Consider the following 23,994-nt stretch of genomic DNA (forward strand, 5'->3'; position numbering starts at 1 on the left):
AGAGTCACATGTAAGCAGTGAAATAAGATTATCAGTGGATAGCTAATCAGATATTAACTGTCCAATATGGAATGTCCGGATGACCTTTCACAGTTAGCTGACTTTTCTGAGGACAACGTAACTAAAGTTGTTAAGACCAGATATAAAGAAGACAGAATATATGTAAGTACTCGGTCATTATATTAGTGTACCTTCCGGTTTATGTTTCATAACTTTATATTTACACTGACCCGTTTTGCTGAGTTTGTTTTTATGATATTTATTGTCCCTTTCGAGGATTTATTTTCACTCCTTTGGAGACGCTACCACTTGCCAGTGATGGGCTGCTGATTTAGACGTATATTGAAATTAAAACACAGAGAAATATTTTTCATGACAGCACCTACTGCGACACGGAATCTTGTTTTATCCGGTCCTAACTTAATGATGACATCATATAATTAGAAAAAAAAATCAGTAATAAAATCGTTGTTTTTACGTTTAAGTGAAAATTCAACCGATCCGCCGGATTTTGTTGTTGAAATACTCCTAACGACCTAACCTTCAAGTATTAACGACTATTGGGAATAACTAGAAGTACTGTAAGCACTGAGCTCACTAGATGATAACCCCGCCTCCAATATGATTATAATTACAGAGTCCTTGTTTTGCTCTTCTAACCCGAAATAAGTGCCAAGTCAAAAAGTAAAAAAAAAAGAGATGCACGATGGTATTTTAAAAGAAAGATTCATTCAGTTGTATAGGAGCAGTTGCAGATAAAAGATGAGTACCCTTTAATATTATTGAAAAATGGCAGTGTCAATGTTTTGCTATTGAAAACCCCAAATACGTGTTTTTGACGCGCAAATCTACTAGCATCAAATAAATTTTGCTTGACCCTCCTTTGACATAAATATTTTTTTTTATATTTTACCCAAGGTATTCAACTTTAATTATTCTATCTAGCGCATTACTTTCTCTGCTATTAAAATCTGGTACTAGTTGATTTTTTCAAGGATTACTTTATTATATATAATTATAATATAGCCCCATTCATGTATATAAATCCATTTATTATATGATTGAATAATTTCCATCTCTCTGATTCCTGAGATCCAACTATGTTAGAAAAATATTATTTTGTATTGACATGCACCGGCTGCATGTGACATTCTAGGTGAACACAAGGATTAATTCTTTCTACATTGATCTAAAAAAAGATCGGGAAATTCCAAATTGATACAAATTGTTTTGAATGCTATTTTAACGAATTTGACTTTTTTATGTGAACAAAACTTTAACGAATTATATATTTTCGGATAAGGGCGGTAAGAGGGGTTGCAGAGATCCCCTCCAACACCTATACTGAAGAACAATTTTTACTTTTTGGCTGTCATTTTTCCCTGATTATACTCATTCCTTTGAAAATCCATCCTATGAATGATTATATTTTTTTCATGGCAACTAAAACTGCCATGCAAAATTACATTCCAAATTGATACGACTGGTTAGTTAAGGTCTTTCGTTTCAGACGGAAGACCTTATTGTGATTCTACTGTTTTTTTCTTTTTATTATTTTTTTTCCTTTTTCCTGTAAATCGGATTTCTCAGAGATGGCTGGACGGATTTTCTTGAAATTTTCAGGGATGATAGAAAATGAAAATACGCCCAGGCGTTTTTTTTTTAATTTTTTCAAAATTAACTTCCGGTCGTCAGTTATGTCCGATTTCCGCTTTTTTCAAAATAATTTTGTCTGAGTCTTATCTCAGAAACGGTAAAAGATGAAGACACCAAACTTAGAGAAATAATAGATCTTGATTAGTAGGCAAGCCCATTTGGGTTAACATCATCCGCCTTCACTTCCGGTCGTCACAGGAAGTGATCAAAGAAATCAGAAATTTCAACTTTTCTTTTATGAAACTTTTTTTGCATCAGGTAACAACATCTTATTTGTAGTTTCTAAATATATCAGTCCCACCGTAAACAAAAACGACAACTTCCGGTTATGAGAGAAAAACTGCATATTTTCAGTTTTTTTTCTTTCAAATATTTTTTATAGATAAAGTATTTGTAATGATTTTTTGAAATGTTATTCAGACTGCAACTGTCTACAGTAACGTCAAAAATCTTTGTAAAATTCACTTCCGGTTGCGTGATTTCCTGTCCTCAAAATAAGAAGTTATAATAGCTACAATGTAGATCTCGTAAACGGTAAGAGTTTAAGACACCAAACTTAATCAAGTGGTAAATCGTGATGAGTAGGATAAATCATTTATGAAAAGATCGTCTGCCGTCACTTCCGGTCGTCACCGGAAGTGATAAAAAAATCGAAAATTTCAACTTTTCTTTTTTGAAACTTTTTTTACATCAGATTATAGAATCTTATTTGTAGTTTTGAAATATATCAGTCCCACCGGAAACAAAAACGACAACTTCCGGTTATAAGAGAAAAACTACATAATTTGATTATTTTTTCTCCCATATATATATATACTTTTTGTAGATAAAGAAATTGTTAATGATTTTTGGTTATGTAACTCAGACAACATATGTCTACAGATATTTCAAATATCATTTTAAAATTCACTTCCGGTCGCGTGATTTTCTGTCCTCAAAATGAGACGTTATCATAGCTAGATCCTGAAAGCGGTAAAAGATTAAGACACCAAACTTATAGGAATGGTAGAGCTTGATAAGAAAGCAAATCCATTTGTGTTAACATCGTCCGTGCGGCTGTCACTTCCGGTTGTCACAGGAAGTGATCAAATAAATAAAAAAAAATCAATATTTCTTTATAGAATCTTTCTTAGTAATACATTATAGCATCTTATTTGTAATTTTGAAATATATCAGTCCCACTGGAAACAAAATCGACAACTTCCGGTCATGAGAGAGAATCTTTTATAAAAAGAGTATTTGAAATGGTCCTAGGACATGTCATTCAGACTGAAATGTCTAGAGTAACCTCAAATATCTTTTGAAAAATTACTTCCGGTCACGTGATTTCTTGCCCTTAAAATGAGATGTTAATATGACGAGACCTCTTAAATTAAACTGTACTAGATCAAGACACAAAACTTATATGAATAACAAATCATTAAGATTAGGCAACAGATATAGCGTAAAATCCATCTGCCGTCACTTCCAGTCATCACAGGAAGTGATATAAAAATTGAAAATGATTTTTTGTAAATGTTATTAAGCCTATAATTATCTAAAGTAACATCGAGAATCTTCCTTTTTTAAACATAGATAAAAATTCATACATACACATAAATAGAGGAGAACGGAAGACCTTCTTTGTTGCTGTAGCAACAAGAGTTTCTAGTTTTATTTATATTTCAATTCAAAGTATAAAGATCCTACCGGGCTCGGTTAATATTGTACTCCTTAGATGGCTAAATCATTGTATTGACCTCAAAAAACAGCAATAATTGTTTAAAAATTAGCAAGGTATGTAAAACTACTTAAAAAGTTCAATAATTTTATTATTTTAATTACATCTTTCACCCAAAAGCCCTTCTACACCACATGCAGTACAGTTAATATGCATTCATAATTTAAAGACATGTGTGTCACATTGGGCCTTTTCCCCTATCTAAAACAACAGGTAAATGTCAAAGTGAAAATAAGGGGGTGGGGTGGTGAACATGTAGTGTTGGGGTACGCATTGACACTCAATTTGAATGTTACCTTCAATATTTCGTATCACACTCATTTTCGACGATTACATTTATTTTGAAAATATTCATAACTATAGAATTTCAATATCTTTAATGTTATTGAACATTTATCACTTGTCATTACTGTATAGCGAAATTTACAAGGTTTTCAAGGGCAAAGAGGAGGGGGTGGGACAAATAAATTTACATGAAAAGTGCAAGAATTAGCCATTGAAATTTAAACACTCTGCTCACTGAAATGGAAAAAAAAAATTTTGTATGATGCAGTTTTTCCCCCATTGATTCAATATAATTTGATATCTTGTTATCTTGTTGCCATTTCGTACACAGAATATCTTAAAGAATATGTAACAAAATCTACAAACCGTCCTTTACAAAATGACAACGCATATATATTTATTTAAGAAATAAGAAGCCTTTCAAAGGAAAATTCCATCATGTGGTGTATGAACAAAGCAGATAACGCAGTGTAATCAAATACGGCATGTTTATTCTCTTAGATATTTTCTCGCTGAGATAAAGATCAAACGAACGTATCGTATTGCAATCATTTTCATGTTATTTGGGAAAATACACACGGAAATTTGAAACCACTTCCTTGTCCGATTATGTAAGACATAGTCTATACCCTATTCAATTTTTGGACCTGTGTCCCTTTAAAATGATTGACAGCACCGTCCGTTTTAATGAACCCTGTCTTACTTTTGTCATATTCTGTATTTAATAGTATTTGTTGTATTTTTAGACGAACGTTGGAGAAATTCTTCTTGCAGTAAATCCTTGCAAAGAACTTACAATATACACAGAAAGTGTAAGCTACAATTGTAATTATTTTGCGCACAAATAAAAAATGAATGATGGTACATTATATCTCTCAAATCAAAATTAAAATACTATTAAATTTCTTTTTGGAAAAAACCTTTAATTGATTATGAATACCATAACAAGTCTATAATTTACTTTCTAATTGAAATAATATATGAATATTATATAAAGACCAAGAAGCAATATGACTGGGGAAATTTCGAAGCGAAACCTCCTCCACATGTGTTCGACATTGCCACAAGAGCATATCGACGCATGCTTCAGGCAGGTGGAAACCAGATTATACTGGTTTGTGGCGAATCAGGCGCGGGGAAGACGGAGAGTGCGAAGTACATGGTTGAGCACCTAATGTACATGGTTGGTCATGGAACAAAGAACCTGAATGAAAGAATTGTAAAGGTATATCTGAAAGAAAAACAGTAAACTATTACACGTAATAAAAGCATACACTGTAAAAAAAAAAAAGCTAGTTAAAGTCACTAAAGAAGACTAGTAAGTTCATTGTCCATACAATCACTACCTAAAAAGCAGTTTTACTAGGCATTGGGTATATTTACTAGATCAGATTAGTAAATCTAGAATTGATAAGTAACTTTCACTATGTATGTAAGTATCTATACGACACCCGCTTCAAAACTCACTATCTTTGCCAGTAAACGAAAAGATTACTTATCATGACAAACGCTTTACGAGGCACACTAGCTATATTCACTAGGTTTTTCTTTCAGTGAAGCAAATAATTATTTGGAGAGAGAGAGAGAGAGAGAGAGAGAGAGAGAAAGATTCTAGCACAATTAATTATGTATAGTATTAAAATATGTTTGTTTGGGAAAACAATGTTCTCATTCGCTTTCAGTTAATGAAAATTTCAATGTTTACAGATAAACACCATACTTGAGACTTTTGGAAACGCCAGAACTAAAATGAACCACAATTCGAGCAGATTTGCCAAATTTTTACAATTGAGCTTTGGTGAAGACGGGCAAGTGATAGGAGGTAGAGAGACAAATAACAATATTTCGTTAATTTTAATTTTCTTTTTCCAATTTTTTTTGTTCATATCTGAATTTCTGATTTATATTTTTATTAATATTTTTAAACATGTTTTCTCCCTTTTCTGTTTGTTGGTTTGAATCTTTTTCCTTTTTTTGTTTTTGTTTACAAATGTTTTTGTGCTTTCATTCTTGTTTTTCTTTTTGAAATAATATTTAAAATAATTTTATATTTTGTATAAAATAAGGTATATCAAGTAATTTTCACAGTTTAGTAGACTGAAAAGATTTTCATTATAATATTTTTTAGAGAAAATTCTAAAAACAAAACATTCAAAATGTTAACTCTAAGTGTATGTGAAAAGGTTTTCATTTTAATTATTTCAAACGATATGAATTATTTTTCGTTCAACATTAGCAATTGTTCGGGACTACATGCTTGAAAAATGTCGAGTTGTGGCCAGGATTCCAAATTGCCATGAAGGAAACTTCCACATCTTTTACGCCATGTTTGCAGGATTGTCCGAAAAAGAGAAACGAGACCTTTATCTACAGAGACAGGAAACCTACGAGTATGTCAATAACGTTAAAATTAACATTTTACTGTTTGCTGCATTTAAGGTCTGACGACATGTTCCTCTAATATATGTTTTGAATCTCATTATTGTCATTCTCTTGTAATTTTTACTCTGTTTTCAATATGTTTTTAAATGTATGTACACCAATCATTATGATTTAGGACTTTTGGAAAATTGCCCATAAGGATTATATAAGAAATATTACTCTCTGGAGTCTTGCCCAAGTCCCTCGTAAGGTATATACTTCAATTTTTTGAAACTTGTTTTAGTACCCAGACTACAGTGACAAATTCTTGGGAAAAAAATATCCTTGAGGAACTTGTCTTCTGACCTTAAGAAGTGTAAAAAAGTAGAATATATAAATGTTTCGGGATAGCAAAGCTATGTAGCAGTGTGTCATCCATGAATTACAAAACATTTCCAAAAATGTTCTCAGAGTCATTTCGTGTGTTTTTAGTTGATTAATTAATTGATTTGAAATTGTATTTTTAAATTAATATATATTTTACTGATTGATTATCACCCATTAATAATATTTGATACCAGAAACCTTTCCGATTTCTCATGGTTCTAATTTGCGCCTTTTTTCATAGTAAACGATTTATTCAAAATCTTGTGTACGAGAAGAAAATAAAAACTTCTTCTGGCTTTCAACATTTTAATATGTCATCAACCCATTAACAGTCAATAATAGACACTTCTACTCATCCTTGAACGCAATATATCCCAGTGAGTTTGAGAGAAAAAGGCAGAGTCGGACACATTTGTTTTATAGAACCAAATTTTCCCGAAAAAAAAATGAGAATGGTAACCAAAAGACAAGCTGTATGATAAATGTGCCGACTTTAACGTTTGAATCGTTAACTTTCTTTAATCATGTTACAGTCTCCTCTTATTGTCTCAGATGATTCGATACTCAAAAGCATACGAATTATTTCTAAAACGAGACAAGTTATTGACATTTAAGTTGATGGAACAAGAATATCAATTGTCATATAAAGTAATTATTTCAAAAGTTTTATGGTCGATACTGTGAGTTTATCAGCAACTACAATCTATGATTTAATCGAATGCTGACTGACAATTTGCTTACTTATTGCTAGGCCAATATTCACACTGAGATTCTCACGGATGTCTTCTGTTTATTATGATCATGCAAAGGAGCAGCAGATTTGCTCTCTCGTTCATTGCACTTGATCCCACCCCTGATGTTTTAGAGGTCCATGTTTGCTCAACTTATGATTTGTGTTTTTTTGAATAGAATTTTGAGTCTAAACGACTGTTTGTTCTTTCAGGGTTCATTATTCTTTCAAATACTGAGTATCATACATGATGACTACTTATACATACATGTTGTTTGAATATCTTTCAAGTTTTCTTTAATTCTAATATATTATTGATAATAGGATACTAAAAGGGAGTGCTGAAAACTTAAAAAGTGAAGTGAAGGAGGAATATCGCAGGAGATATGAATCCATTCGACAAATTTTAACACAAATAGGAATGAAAGAAGATGTAAGACATTTTAAACTCTTTGCAGAAGTTTAATTCTCTTTGCAAAAAGTTATCACTGATTGTAAATTGCGGATTTAGTTATCCAGTGAATATGAAGTATTTACAGTAAATTGTCCTTTTGTTTGACAAACATTATCATATTTTAATCTTTAGGAACAAAGGATAATGAAGAAGATGCTAGCGGCCATTTTACATTTGAGTGAAATCAAATTTGATGTAGTGAAGGGTAGTGTTAAGATAAAGGATAAGGAATACCTAAAACAAGGTTAACTACGTTTTCACTGTCATATCAGTGTGATTTTAAGCTCTCAGCATATTTATGCGCCCTGATCGATAGACTCGGGGCGTGTATTGTTTTGTCCTGTCTGTCTGTTTGTCGGCAAACTTTAACCCTGGCCATAACTTTTAAATCATGAAAGATACAAACTTCATATTTGGTATACATACTCTACTAATAAAGTTTCTTCAAATGACACCAAGACCAATGACCTTGTGACCTTGCCTGTGACCTATATGCTAAAGATAGCTTTTTTCCGACAAACTTTAACCTTCGCTGTTACCTTTGAACCATGAAAGATAGAGACTTCATATTTATTATGCATACTCTACTAATTAAGTTCTTTCAAATGATACCAATTTCAATGACCTTGTGACCTTGACTGTGACCTATATGCTAAAAATAGCTTTTTGTCTTCAAACCTTTAAACCATTAAAGATAAGAGACTTCATATTTGGTATGCTTACTTCACTCATGAACCTTTTTCAATGACGTTTTGACCTTGACTTTGACATATATACTAAAAATAGCTTTTTTGAATCTTAACCATAACTTTTGAGCCATGAGAGATAGAGAACATCTTTGGTATGAATACTCAATTATTATCAAGCACTATCAAATGATATGAAGGTCAATGACCTTGTGACCTTGACATTGACCTATATGCTTAAAATATCTTTTTTGAACTTTGTTGCCGCCGGCCGCATAGTGTTTCACAAACACATCTTGCTTTTTCACGATAACGTCATGAAATATTAAAACTCAATGAGCAATTCCCAACATTTCAAAAATATACTCCGACCAATTTACTGATTAAGCATAATATACATGTTTGTAAATATAGTGATAAGTTTGAAACAGTGAAACCTATATATCAAAAGTACGCGTAATAACTCTGAAACTTTGATTTACTATTGATGGAACTCGAATGAAGAGAATTGCTATGTGAAACAGTGATTACTTTGACATTATGATGCTCACTGTAAGTTTGTCTCTATACTATCAATGCCTATCTAGACCAACAACGTGTTAAAAGGATTGATGTGACGTAAGCATATTATGCCAAAACAGTATATAGCTTCATTTTTGCTAAGAAAAATCCAATATTATTCGCACAGGGAATAAAGTGCAAATGTATAGGATAGCCCTGTTGTAAAAACTTCGTATATTGTATCCTAAAATAAACAACTTTAGTAAATCGATAAGATTGTTTTAGATATGACAAAGAAACTGTATATTATAAGGACACATGTTTATTTATAGCTGCTGACCTATTAGAAGTGCAACCTGAAGATCTGAATGATGGCTTGCTTGAAAAATCCAAACCTGCAGGTGACTTCCCAGGTAGCACAAAACATTTTCAAAACATTTTATTGGTGTTGTAAAAAGGTTTTTTCGAAACATTTCAGATTAAACATTTTAAAAATGTTTTTAAAACATTTCCTCTTCTCAATAAAACATTTTAAAAACATTTTTAAAATGTTTTCAAGAAGCTTATGATTAAATCCTTTTGGAACATTTTTCTAAAATATTTTTGAAACGTTTTAAAAATGTTTCAAAAGGTATGTTTAGCTTTCAAATATCAAAGATTTTTTTATTGCGTTTTAAAAACGTTCTAAAAACATGAAATGAAACATTCCTTTTCCATGAATCTGAAACATTGCATCAGTACGTTTCTGAAACATTTGGAAGGAACATTGATATAATGTTTTTGAAACATTCTTAATTTATTTAAGGGTATTCATAGCTTCCAAATATTAAAGGTCTTATAAAACGTTTTAAAAACGTACTTAAAACATGAAATTAAACATTCTTTTTGTGTAAATCGGAAACATTGCATATACGTTTCTGAAACATTTGTAAGGAACATTTAAAAAATATTTTTAAAACATTCTTAATATCGCTGTTAGTTAAAAACATTCAATTCCGGATATTTTTCGGCCCAGGCAGTGAAAATGTTTATTTAAAACATTAACTAAAATAATTATTTTCACTACAATTGAAACATTTTAATTAAAGTTTTTGTAACATTTTTTTGGAAACATTTTCAAAATGTTTCTGAAACATTTATGTAATTGCGGCACAATTTAATTCATTTAGTAACTTTAAGAATATGTTGTGAGAATGATCTTAGAACATTCAATTTAATGTGTTTTCTTTTTTAAAAGACTTAATTTTTCATTGCTGCTGTTCTTTTCAAAATGTTCTTAAAACATTTAAATAATGTATGATTGCGATTTTCCTATAAAATTTAGTTTATGAAGAAAAAAAAGAATATATAGAAAGAATAGTGTTAAAATGAGGAATTGTAGTAATTGTTTAATTGAAAGATTTTTCCGGTATTTTATAATGATTTCTAGTTTTGGCTAATTGATTAAACAGACATAATTTATATAAAGTCCTTTAATTAAACAACTCAAAAAATCAATAAATGAAAGGATATATAGGCAAACAAAAAAAATTAAAATATATAAAATCATAAGCATTAAATAAAACTCTTAAATGTCTTTTTTTTTTAAAAATGTTCTTCATCAAATCTGTTATCCACTCCCAGATTTTTACTCTGAGGCATTCGATAGGGATCGGCACACTGGTCAGTTTCAGTGTCATGATAACCTATTATGCAATTCTCCTGCTGGGCAGCGCGTTACAGAGTATAGTGGTTTGCTGCTTATCTAGGCCAAATTTTGAATTCTGGTAAAGAAGATGTGCGCGCTTACTCCGTACCGATTTGAATGAGAAGACTTCGCACTATATAAACCACAATAATAACCTCGGGATATATTAACTTTGAAGGGTAAGAATTATTCCTTTATCATAGGCTTTAAAAGATCATTTAAAAACGACTTTTATACTACCAGTGCATGATCAATAACTTTGTACAAATGTATGTAGCAATGACAAAGCGAGGTTAATTATATTGCATATTTGATTTGAATATTTCATTCTTAAGGCAACACAATTATATCCTTGATTCAAGTATTCGTTTCTTTGTGAAATGTTAATCATCAAACAATATGTTGATTTAAAAATGAAATTTCTTTACAGCATGGTGTTGGTTGCATCATCCGTTTTTTTCAAATTCCCACATTCAAAAGACCCGCCTTTGGTAAAGGCAAAGGTGTACGTAATTACTATTACTCTTCAACAATATCATTGTCATAGTAATTGTTTTTTTGCTTTTAAAGTTTTTATTAATGCAAATGAGGAAAGAACTTAAATTGTGATGTAATTATTTAAATTTTTTTGTATATTTTCATTGATCATCTTAAGATACATAAGATAGATGTAGAACGATGACACAAACACAATTTTCCTTATGTTTACAGGCTGTGCTATTTTTTCCGAGGGGCATGCAAATTCCTTGTCAGCCTTTTCAGTGTATGTGATTCTAACTTATAGATCCGCCGCTCTATTCGACCTATACAGTGAACATAGGATTTCTGCGATTCTGTTCTTTTAAAATTCAGTGAATGGATTAAACGCCGTTTTCAACCTTTAAAAACCCGGTGATTTGAAAAAAAAAATTAATTAAAACTTGTATCGAGAATGGATCTTAAATGTGCATATTGAATATGGGTTTGCATTTAAGGTTTAAAGATAAATAATAATTTGTGTTTATTTCTTTTCAAATATAAATATATCATCATTAAATGAGAAAAAGTAAAAATTCAGGAAAAATACTTTTGTAACCTCGACTTTAATGTTTTGAAAACGTTTTAAAAACCAAACAATTTAAACGTGAATAAAACATTTTTGAAAATGTTTTTGTTACATTTAAAAACAATGTTATGATAACATTTGTTGAAATATTTTGTAAAATGTTTTAAAAACATTTAAAAAAAACATACAAAATCACGTGATTAAAACATTGTTGAAAAATGTTTTTTATAACGTTTTAAGAAAATGTTCCGGAAACATTTGCTGAAATATTTCACTAAAATGTTTTAAAAACGTTTAAAAAACCATACAAATTCATGTGATTAAAACATTATTGAAAATGTTTTTGCAACATTTTAAGAAAATGTTCTGACAACATTTTGCTGAAATATTTCACTAAAATGTTTAAAAAACGTTTAAAAAACCATACAAAATCACGTGATAAAAACATTTTTTTAAAATGTTTTCGCAACATTTTGAAAATGTTTTAAAAACATTTTTAAAATGTTTTTGTGTTAGCTGGGAATTAATTTAACTTGCAAACTTAAGTACACTGTAGTCCCCTGACATATATAAATACATATTATGTTGCAATTCCTTTTTTTAACTTTTATTTTCTAGGCAGCAATAATACACAGACTGAAGCGGAAGTCAATAGAGATGCCCTTGTTAAGCATACATATGATAGGTTGTTTGGATGGGTAGTGAAAAAGATTAACGACAACTTGCACCCAAACAGAAAAAGGTTTGAATTTCAAGTCATATATTTTTTATTGCTATCGATATTATAGAAACCTTTTACTCTAAAGCTAGTGATGGATTGCACTGTTTTATGCTTCATAAAAAAGTAATAAATTGAAAACAAATAAAAGAAGATAAAATCCAACAAGAAGTAAACAACAATGTTCAAAGGTATAACATAGAATGATTTTTTGTCAAATTTATGTTTAGATCACGTGAAAGTACTAACAGATCGAAACCTGTCTTTCAAAAAAGAGACAATTCTGCTTTTGAAAATCTTTTTTTTCTTAGTTCAAGCTCATAAAAAGGGGAAAAAATTGTATACATTAACTACTCAATTATCATGACACATATACAGTGAAAATTGTCTAATTCGACACTTGTTCAATCCTTCTCCTTTATGAACTAATTTCGAATCGTCTTTTAATTCCTATATCGCTGTTTTCTATTCTTTGTACTCAGATATTATATATATTTATATACGATATGATTTTTCTTTCATTATTCTTTATTAAGTAAAGTTACGCCATTTTGAGAAAATGAAACACTGATTGTCGTAATTAATTAGCATAATTAATTCGTTCAATTATGTAAATCGCACTTCACCCGAGAATACCCGATTGACCGGACGCATTTCATAGCGGTCCGGATTTCTTTCTTTATTAGTGTTCTTAAAAATTTCCAAATTCAACATGTAATTAAGCATGTAAATATCTAGTGTTAAGTAGTTTAGTAGTAGTGCTAGTTGTTTTTGTTTCTTTTTTTCCTTTTGTTCTTATGACTTTTTAACTTTTTTCTTTGTCCTGAGGAAGGGACAGGGCGTCCCAAAAATTTGACAATTTTTATTGTTCGTGTCGTTGGTAATTTTTAGTGCTTATATATATATATATATATATATATATATATATATATATATATATATATATATATATATATATATATATATATATATATATATATATATATATATATATATAATTCGATCTGACACCATGTCTGTTCGAACAGAAAGTTCTTCCACTACTTTATATAAATTTATATTACAGTCACAGGAACAATGAGATGAAAGATATCGGAATATTGGATATTCCAGGATTTGAAAAACTTCAGGACAACAAATTCGAACAATTGTGCATTAATTTTGTCAACGAACAACTGCAGGTTTCTATGAATCGAATTCTCGTCGAGGAAGAACAGCGAATTTATCAATCAGAAGGAATTAATGTTGGCATTGGAGATATAAGTAAAGGGGAAACATGCGTGGTTGATATTTTTGAAATGAGGGCAAGTTATTACATTTTTATCATATATTATTATTATTTAAAACAAAAAAAAACTTTATTCGATATAAATATAACCCGTTTGAATAAAAAAAAAAACAGATGTAAAAATCACTGGGATAGAACGCACAATTCAGTTAAATGAATAAGCTTCTCGAGTTTATAGATTTGTGGCATTCACAAACTTTAAGGTTGCTCATTATATACCCCATTGCTGGAAAATGTGAGTGATATTTAAGCTAACATTGGCTAAACGATAATGAAAAGAAATATCGATAAACTAAGGAAATGCGTTGTGATTAGCAACTGTCTTATAGCACAAATTTTAGCTAAAACGAGGAACGGATTAAGAAAAAAAAAATATCCAAGACAATGTTTCCAGATTCTCAATGTAAATGGTAGCAGTAACACACAGCAGGGCTATACACATAGAAGAATATTTAAGGCAACATTGCAAAACTTTAAACATATTACAATGATATATTTTATAGTCAAAGGGACTATGGTCAACGCTGGATGACACTACAAAACTCCCCTTTGGTGATGATAGAGAATTTGTGGAAAAATTGCAATCCAATGCCAAAGACTTTGACAAACATCATATACTAAAGTTTACGAGAGGCAGAGAAACTAAATTTAGTATTCAACACTTTGCAGGCGAGGTAGGTGATAAAGTTATAATTAATAATTATTATAATTAATTCATTTGCTGGTACATCACATATGTTATACATTTTTTGGAATCATTGTTTTTTTTCAAATTTGATATTATTATTAAAACGATGACTATTATTTTCTTACACAACCAAATTCAATCAGACATAAAACTTTTAGATTTGGTATAACTGTGAAAACATTCTTGAAAAAAATCGAGATAAGCTGACCGAAGGACTAGAAGAAAAAATGAAGAAAAGCCGTGAAAAAGTGATAAGATCCTTGTTTTCCGCCGACAAATCAATCACTGGCACATTCTCTGTGTAAGTTTCCATGCTAGAAATTTTATACATGAAAGTTTTTGGCAAAGACATTATCTTACCATATCGGTATTATGCCTTTTCTTCTATAGTGAGACAGATATTGTTTTGATCGATTAGCTTTTATAGCTCACCAGAGCCAAAAACATGAAACATAATTTAAATATATTTACATGTACCTGTATCTACCTGAAATGTACAGCTGTATAGTGACTACATTTAAAAAAAATCGTTATTAAAATCCTTAACTTATTAATTATAAGACGCTTTTTGCTTTTAATTTGCTTTAATGAATGGTATTTGTGTTCAAACCAAACATGCAACATTCTGATTGATTTGTAGCACACTAGCAATGGAACAATTCTCTAGCAAAGAAATGGTGTTTGAAAAGCAGTGAGTACAGAATGTATCGAAATCTAAGGAAATAATTCATTCTCAGTATTGATTGTGTATAAATTTGAAACGTTCGATGAAAAAAAAAATCTATTAGAACAAGAGTAATTCAAATTTCTGAGAAATTTAATAAATAACTTGATAAATAAAATGATATTTAATTCTTTTTCAGGAATCATATCGGGAAAAAGGGAATCCATGGACCTAAATCTCACAAAACAGTCGTTAATTACTACAGGGTATCCTGAGAGTCTTGTACAGCACATTATCTGACAGAGAGTTTAAATGATTTTTTTTTTCAAATTAATATAAAAACATTTTTACAATGATCTCTGCAAAGAATTTCTAGGAGTATTTCTTAAACACAATCCAACATGTTACATTTATGAAACTATTTTATATTTTTACATGTAGTATTGCATTAATTTTTGTTTTCCGTATAATACAAGAATCTTTTTGTTTATTTAAAGGAGAACTGGTTGGAAAGACACATTCATAATCATGAATAACAATATGAAAATATTTAATTTAATTTTTGTGACATGTAAAATGTGTTTTGAATTAAATCTAGGAATCGGTGAAGGAATTGAATAGAAAACTGAAAGAGGCGACACCACATTTTGTAAGGTAAATAAATTGTCTTTTAAGAGAAATAAATATATATTTGAAATATAAGCCCTTTAGTATTGTCGTATGTTAATTCACTAATGATATATTATTGCCTGAAAACAACATTTCAGATGTATAAAACCAAACGAAGAACTTCGGCAGGACCATTTTGATGCCCCATTTGTCGGAAAGCAGTTGAAATACAATGGCATTTATGAGCTTTCGAAATATAGAAAAAATGGATTTCCTGTCCGGATGAAATTCAAAGACTTCTTTGACAGGTTAATTACTATTAAACTGCATGCGTAAAATGTTTATCTTATTAAATACATGAAAAGACAATTGACGTTTTCTACGCTTTGAAAACTGTTTTTCAAATTAATTTTCTATTAATGTTAAGACGTATCAATAAGTGAGAGTAGATGAGATAAATATTTTTCAGCTTTAAGGTTTTAACTCATTTTTCCTCCGAATTTACCGATAGGTCTTAGAAGTGCAAATAATATGTCCATGTGAAATCTTCTTTAATTAAAGTATTAAATATTCATAGACCATATGAAATTATTGCAAATCTTTGTTTTTGTTGAAGATAGAATATGAGGATGCAGAATTAAAATGTTTTCCCGAATTTTCTAAATTCTCGTGTAACCTCCTAAAGCTAGGTTCACTTTATGCATAAAATGGTCATGTACTTACATCAATTAATTTACTATCATCCTCTTTCCCATTTCATATATCAAAATAAAGTAGATATTTGGCACTTTCATTTCCTACAATAAAATTTCTTTTTGAGAAACCATATTTGAAAACAGGTTTTGAGAAATTGCGATGTTCTTTAGATCTGTAGAAAACATGCATATTTGAATGCCTTCTTGTGCTCTTTATGAAATATTGAGAAAAAATACGTCAAATATATGCCATTTTCAAAGTAGTTTACAGGATAAGAGGAAAATGACGCATTATATGACGTCATAATGTATTGACTAGAAGGAAAAATACGTCATGGTTGATAGATGCGTGGTCACAAACACTCCAAGTGATTAATACTGCATTTGCAACCTTAACAGAGCGCTTTTGTTTTTGTTTTTTCAGAAATTCTCAGAGCAAAATAAGGCCCAAAGTGGCTTTTGCTCTTTGAGGTACTTTTCGCTTCTTAAAAGATAGAGCACAAGCTTGTCCATCTAAGATTTTTACAAACAAGATGCATATGATACCACTGTATTAAAGATGTAAATTTGGTACATAGACAAGCTTGTTTTCTATTTTTTTTTTTAAAACGAAATATGCTGTAAGTTGATTAAAACTTGCATTTTAATGAGAAAATTCGGAAATTGGCATATTATCTTACCTTTCTGTGATCTCCTTAAATCCCATAACTAAGGGGAATACGCATTTTGTGGGAGAGGTGATAAGTGGTTTCAATTTATAAAATGTTTCATCATTTTAAAAGACACCCCAAACCAGGGGCCAAAAAGGGGTTTTCCCTATCGTGTCTTCTCACGTGCAGACAGTCTTACATAATTAGGTGAAAATAAAGTTGAATGAATAAGAATATATACTTTGTAGAACTTAATACTGATTACGTATTTATCGAAATTGTTTTAGGTACAAGATAATCTTGCCTTCAAACCATACAAATGAAGCTGGGGATGACATTGCAGCTATGATAGATGGCTTACTTAATTCTCAGCCTGAGTTGAAATTGAATGGTTGCTTCAAAGTCGGAAAATACATGGTATATTACAATGTATAATGTTCTTTTGTTGACCAAATTTATTAAAAGAAAGTCTTTGTGATAATCGAATTTTATTTGAATTTCGAAGTACAATAGTTGTGGTTATTATATATATTCCTCAAAGACCAGAATTACAAAGTTCCCAAAGTTACGTATTGCTGATCAAATTACGCTAATTTTAGAAAAAAAATGAAGAAAAGAAACTAGAATCAAGATTTTTTTTTATTATTTGAAGTTAAGGTAGTCCGATCTCCAGGTTTATAAAATTAGCAATTAAGTAATCAAAAATACTCATTCGAGTATCTCTGAATTCACAAAGTTATGAGAATTTATCCACAGTATTTCTTTAAAGTTAAAGATTAAAATTAGGGAAAATTGTCAAATCTTTTTGCAGAAAAAGTGAATTCGAATACAAGCAATGCATTTTCTAATTGCAAATTGATCAACTAATATATTTAAGGTTAAAAAAGAATAGGTATCCAGTCATTCAGAAAAATTGTCATGAATTTTTTACTTATTTGGTATGTTTTGTCATCTTTTTCCGTCATATGTTCTATAATGCATAATGTAAAAGGCTTATGATATCACTGCAAGACATTAAGGAGGGCATTAATTTTTTCCCCTTTGGTATGGTAATATTATGATCTTTTCTTAGACTTCCAAAGACCTTCAATCTTGTAATCTTGTAAAGATGAATAAAATGAAAGTTGTTGCATGAAAAAATTTCACTTTCCAGCCTCATTTTGATGCATTTTAATTTTAATATAACTTTTTGGAGTTATCATTCCTGGCTTAGGAATGAATATCCTTAATTTCTTTTTAATGATCTCATGCAGATTATTTCAATTGTGTTTGAATACAGTTCATAAATTTTATACGATAATTTTAAAAAAAATAAGAAATGCATGGGGAAAAATTTAAATAGGTGCAAATGTTTTTTTTTCTACAAAATTTGGCCCATAAGGATAAAGATATTATTATTATTTTTTTTTACATAAAAAGATAATTACGATCTTTTTACACTTTGAAGAATTGAATATTTGTTCAACTCATATCAAGATTGATTAAATGTAAGTCTCCATATACCGATGAAGGAGTTAAAAAAAAAATTGTGCATCTTCTAAGCACTCACGGCCATCGAGTAATGAGGTTTTTTTCAAGTCAAACTCTACCCTAACACGGAGCCTTGACTTTTAAAGTTTCGGGACCCGCAACTTTCACTTGGAGGTGCCGAGTGCATTGCAAAAGAACAATTACTACTCATTTTATATGACCTTATTCAGTCGCAGCCGAGATTCGAACTTACAATTAGCGATCACGGAGCAAGTGCTCAACCGACTGAGCTTTCATGACGGTCTTCAAAAATTGAAAATAAACATATATAGCTCCATGCATAGAGAATGATGTTCATCCATTTTTGAAATCGAAAATATACATGCATAGCTCCGGGCATAAAGATTGTTGTTTATTCATCTTAGAAATTTGCTTCTAATCAAAATTGCGTAAGTCATCTTTAAAGAACGTTGGTTTGTCATCTTTTAACCCAGGAAAAAAAATGGTCGTCAGATTGATATAACGATCTAGAAACTTTCAATATCAGTGGGAATTTCTCAATTCTCAAGTTCTTAATTTATTGCCAGAAAAATGTGCAATTTTTCAGTAGCTATTGACGTGATAAGAAAATTCTTAAAGGAATAAAAATAATCACTTCTTAAGTTCAAAATAAAAAAGTTTAGTCTGGAGAGAGTCACATAACATTTTGTAAGCCTGTAATACATGTAAATCGAGGAAAGATATAGGCTTGTTGTTATATTATGGTACGTGTTTATTACCAAATAAATGACAAATGAGAGTACAAGTACGACTGATTCTTAGTTGAGGGAGTCTTAGACCTGAACCTCTGATTGCAAGGCAGACTTTTAAGACATTGATGACTTTTGGTTCCAAAAGTTCCAATAATTCAACCGTCAAATATTTCTATTATCTACTGAATTCTTATACTGCACTTCATTTTTTTATATTCATTGATAAATGTTTTACTTTAAAACTTATCATACAGGATACGATTATATATATATAACAAACACAATAATTCATTCTAACGTAAACTTGGAATATGCTGGACAAGATGTAACAAAAATTTTTCAGTAGAAATTATGCTTTACGAATTCATTTTTTTTCGCACGCATATAAAATATTTTATTATCCTTCAGAATGATTCAGTAAATCTGATTGTTTTAGTGCATATCACGTGATGTGTGACAATTCGTGATGTTTCCCTCATGCACAGGGTGACAACTGTTGTCACCCTTCAAACGACAATGAAATAGCTTAAGCAAGCATGCACTGTTACAACTGTGTTTTTGTCCTTGAAATTAAATTACAGAGGTTTAAGCGAGATAACTCTTATTTATACATGTATTTGCTAAACTTACCGGATCGATAAACAAAAAAATCTAACTCTAGACGATGACGTCAAAGTTGTCTGTTGACATATTTTGAAAGTATGGAATAAAAGTAGTGTAAAAAGAGGTTTGATTACTATTTTCTACTTTATATTCTTCTTCTTAACTATTTTCTTTTTTATAATTTAGATTTTTCAGGATAATAAAGCTATTATGGACTATTTAGAAAAGAGACATCACAAGTAATAAGGTCTGAGTAGGGTTGTCATCCTCAAGCGCTAACGCCGTCGGATGACAACCCTACTCAATCTTGTTAATTGGTGATGTCTCCCTTCAAAACAGTCTATAATTGTATATTAAATCATTGTGATAAAATTTGATCAAGGTTTACTATCATAGGTGTTCATGAAAGAGGAACTGAGCAACTTCATCGAGAAGCTTTTGAAAGAGGAAGAAGATCGAAGAAAACGGGAAAGGGAAAAGAAATTGATGGAGGAGAGAAGAAAACGGGAAAGGGAAAAGAAATTGATGGAGGAGAGAAAACAGAGGGCGAAAATCGAAGAAGAAGAGAAGTTAAGGAGAGAGAGGGAGGAAATGAAGACAGAGCAAAATTCAGACACAAACAGAGAAACGAGAGAAACTGTATGAATCAATAGCAAATTGACAAGCAAGATTTATTTGCATAGTTTGATAGTTTGATATATATTATAGGAATTTTTATTAGAATACACATGTAAAAGAAATATTACCGTGTTTCGTAAGGCAGATATTTAATGTAGCACTTGACGCTAAATGCTTGTTCTTCAGGGGGAGTCGGAAGACGAAGAAGTAAAACCAAAAGAGAAGCTCGGACTCTCCACTCCCATTCATATAGAAGCTGAATGCATTCGGCTGTCTTCATCCAATTCTGAACGTGTACGTAGTAAAGACAGACAAAAGGTACATGCACAAGACTCGATGCATTTTTCCCCAACAAAGAGTATGCTCATATACAAGATAAACACATTTATTATTTCTTAAATACATGTACATGCATATTATTTCTGATCCTACTGTCTACAGGTGTATCTCATAAATTATTGCAAATATATAAAATGTAAACAAAATTCATTCCCATGTTATTTTTGGAATTTAAATAAAATAAAAAACATTGAACAAATATTCAGTCCAAGATAGAGAAGCAATTGACTTTTTATTAAGGTCCAACGCCAAATTATTCTTTTTCCAAAATTATTAACGGGTGATTGCATCTAGACAAGGATTTCTACAAAGTTACTTAAAACTGTAAAACTATTAGTAGTTGGTCAAGTGGTGATATGGATAAACCTTCGTTTGTTTGGCTCCAGCTGTTCCCCAATTTCATGTAATAATTCAATTACACATTCCTTTCTAAAGCGAAATCTGTCAATAAATTTTTCTGAATCATTCAAAAAAGGATTTGTCCTGTCTCTAACCACTTTTTCTCGCCTGATAAATCTTTCCACTTAATAAATTTGGTCTATCTCATCAAAATAATACGCCATCATTTATAAACCTTCCTTTAAACCTGCCCTTTACCTGGTTTATATTAAACCACAATGCTAAGCTCTACTCAGATAAATCAAAGAGGTCTGCAAGTGATTTGATAATTTTGAACGTAACTTATGTCTAGATTATCTTGAGCCGGGGGTAACCCAAACCATGTACAAGTGACAATTAAAGTCAGTTTCACACAAATTCTATATATGGTCGTTATGACCTTGTTTTTAAATATAACCTTCCATTGGGTCGTAAATTGCCTGAGATTTCATTGCTTTGTTTTTTCTATGGAACATTCCATACACCTAATCAATGCAATGGGTTCACAGAGGAAGTGAATGTAAACAGGGCATTCTTAATTCCCCAAGGTACCTTAACACCCATCTGTTGTTTTGCCTTGTTCATGATTGGTTTATTTACAAAATATCCGAGATTGATCAAACCTTTCACACACAAAAGCATAAGGTTACAAAAAAGTTTGATAAGATCATAACCGGCCAGATCACAATAAAGGACTACATATAACATGCAACAAAAGTAAAAAAGACAAAAAACTGTAATTTTTCAAAGAGATATCAGGACCAATTAAACAGATGATGTTACAATTTTGTCTAATTGAATGGTAAATAATCTAAGCGTGACCTCCTAAGACAGGTCCGGGAGATAGTTTAGGAAAACCTTTTTCTTTAATTTTATAGCATTCACTATGAAATGCATGATATAAGTCTCTATGTAGAAAAGATCAAACCACGTGATACTGTGTATTCAAATTTTAATTAATGAAAATCTTGGACCTTGATTCTATGTCCAAAAAATATCATTATATTATACGTCTTGAGGATAATCACTTAGAAAATGGTAACCAGTATAAGATTTGTATGTCAACGGATGCATTTTATTTTGTCAGTCTCAGGGCAATGAGGAAATACAACTGGAAGCGATAGAAGAAGATACAGAACCAACAGCTGATAATAATCAAAACAGCGAAGAGGTATTGCTTCCTGGCAATATTGATATATATATGTACTTTGTTTCCTCTTTTTATTTACAATGAATGTGTCAGTTTATTACTACAACAGTTTAAAATGCAAAGAAACTTAATTAAGAATATCTATTTACAAGAGATCGACAATCGAAATGCTGACAAACTGCATCATTTGCTTACAAAATTAGAATATTTTTTTCGAGTTCGATAACTCATAACAAACATATCTTTAATTACATATTTAATGTGCAGTGCAACCTGTCGTAAGGTCGTATTTGTATGACGTTGCATGCCGACTGTAAGTTCATTGCTTTGTTTTGTCTATGGAACATCCTCTGTTCCTAATCAATACAAAGGGTTCATAGCAGTTGTGAAGGTCAAAAGGGGATTCTTACTTCTCCAAGGCACCTAAACCCTATTTTTATTTACCTTGTTCACGATTAATTTAACCTACTGAATATCTGATATCAATAAAACCTTTCACACCCAAAAACATAATTTACAAAGTAGGACTTCCATGCAACAAAAGTAAAATTCAAAGTGTTTTTCGTCTTAACGATGCCAGGACCAATCAAAAATATAAGCTTACTTTTTTTCTCTAAGTGAATGGTAATTAAAGTATAAATTTCAGTGTGACCTCCTAGAAAAAATCTGGCCCCGTGGGGATCCGAGTTAGAATAGGTCCTCAGTATCCCCATGCTTAATGTCAAAGGCGACTAAATGGGGCGGTCCTTCGGATGAGACCGTATAAACCGAGGCCCCATGTCACAGCAGGTGTGGCACGATAAAGATCCCTCCCTGCTCAAAGGCCGTAAGTGCCGAGCATAGGCCTAAATTTGCAGCCCTTCACCGGCAATGCAGACGTCTCCATATCAGTGAAATATTCTGGAGAGGGACGTTAAACAGTATACAATCAATCAGTAGGACAAGTCTTGGAGATGGTTACTTTTATTTAGAATTTCATAACAATCACAATAACATGCAGGACCTTAATTCGATGAGCAAAAAGGATCATTGTGACTTACCTCTATCACTACCAATGGGGAATAGTAACCAATATAAACATTGTATGGCAATAGATGCATTTTATTTTGTCAGTATCAAGACATAGAAGAAACACTAGAGGTACTGTGAGCAATGGGCTCACTAAATGATACCCCCGCCTCCCATATGTGTATAAATGGCAGTGTCCATGTTTTGCTATGGGAAACCCAAAATATGTGTCGGATTAAAAGTAAAATAGGAGGTGCACAATAGCAATATGTAATAAAGATTCTCTGAAAGTTTCATAAAATTTCATTCAGTGGTATAAGAGGAGTTGTAGATAAGAGATGGGTATCCCAAAGCGTAACAGACGGTCGGACGTACGGACCGACATCCCAATTACTATATACCCTCCCGCTTTTCAAGCGGGGGTTATAACAAATGAAAGATCATACAGAACCAACAGCTGATTCTAATCAAAGCAGCGGAGAGGTATTGCTTCTTGGCAATATTGATACATACGTACTTTATTTCATCTTTTTTATACCACCTGCTTGAAAAGGGGAGGGTATACTGTAATTAGTATGTCCGTCCGTCCGTCTGTCGTCAGTCAAGCTCTACGTCCGTCCGTCCGTCCGTCTGTTACGCTTTGGGGTACCCATCTCTTATACCACAGAATGAAATTTAATGAAACTTTCAAAGAATCTTTGATAAAGAGTGGCCATTGTGCACCACCTATTTTACTTTTTGATCAGACACATATTTTGGTTTTCCAGGCTACAGCACAACAGGGATATTGTCATCAGTTATTACCACATGGGAGGCGGGAGGTATCATTTAGTGAGCTCATTGCTCACAGTA

General features: G+C 31.2%; 2 protein-coding genes across 2 annotated transcripts; both read left to right on the forward strand.

Annotated features, from left to right (window-relative positions):
- Positions 1–14,231, forward strand: LOC134257570 (myosin-IIIb-like). Its single transcript, XM_062740171.1, has 11 exons — positions 1–162; positions 4,408–4,473; positions 4,659–4,886; positions 5,369–5,483; positions 5,898–6,051; positions 7,464–7,572; positions 7,726–7,837; positions 9,113–9,181; positions 12,131–12,254; positions 13,297–13,534; positions 14,022–14,231. Exons 1-11 carry the CDS (start codon positions 67–69, stop codon positions 14,229–14,231), a joined length of 1,521 nt encoding a protein of 506 aa, XP_062596155.1. The 5' UTR covers positions 1–66.
- On the forward strand, positions 13,702–23,974 carry LOC134257571 (unconventional myosin-X-like). Its single transcript, XM_062740172.1, has 11 exons — positions 13,702–14,192; positions 14,365–14,507; positions 14,847–14,897; positions 15,070–15,136; positions 15,469–15,524; positions 15,638–15,787; positions 17,112–17,241; positions 20,046–20,288; positions 20,454–20,585; positions 22,072–22,168; positions 23,910–23,974. Exons 2-11 carry the CDS (start codon positions 14,434–14,436, stop codon positions 23,972–23,974), a joined length of 1,065 nt encoding a protein of 354 aa, XP_062596156.1. The 5' UTR covers positions 13,702–14,192; positions 14,365–14,433.
- The last annotated feature ends 20 nt before the right edge of the window (positions 23,975–23,994 follow it).

This window comes from Saccostrea cucullata, unplaced genomic scaffold, assembly GCF_032062105.1.
Source record: "Saccostrea cucullata isolate Sc308-1 unplaced genomic scaffold, CSIRO_AGI_Scuc_v1 ctg862, whole genome shotgun sequence".
Classification (NCBI taxonomy): domain Eukaryota; kingdom Metazoa; phylum Mollusca; class Bivalvia; order Ostreida; family Ostreidae; genus Saccostrea; species Saccostrea cuccullata.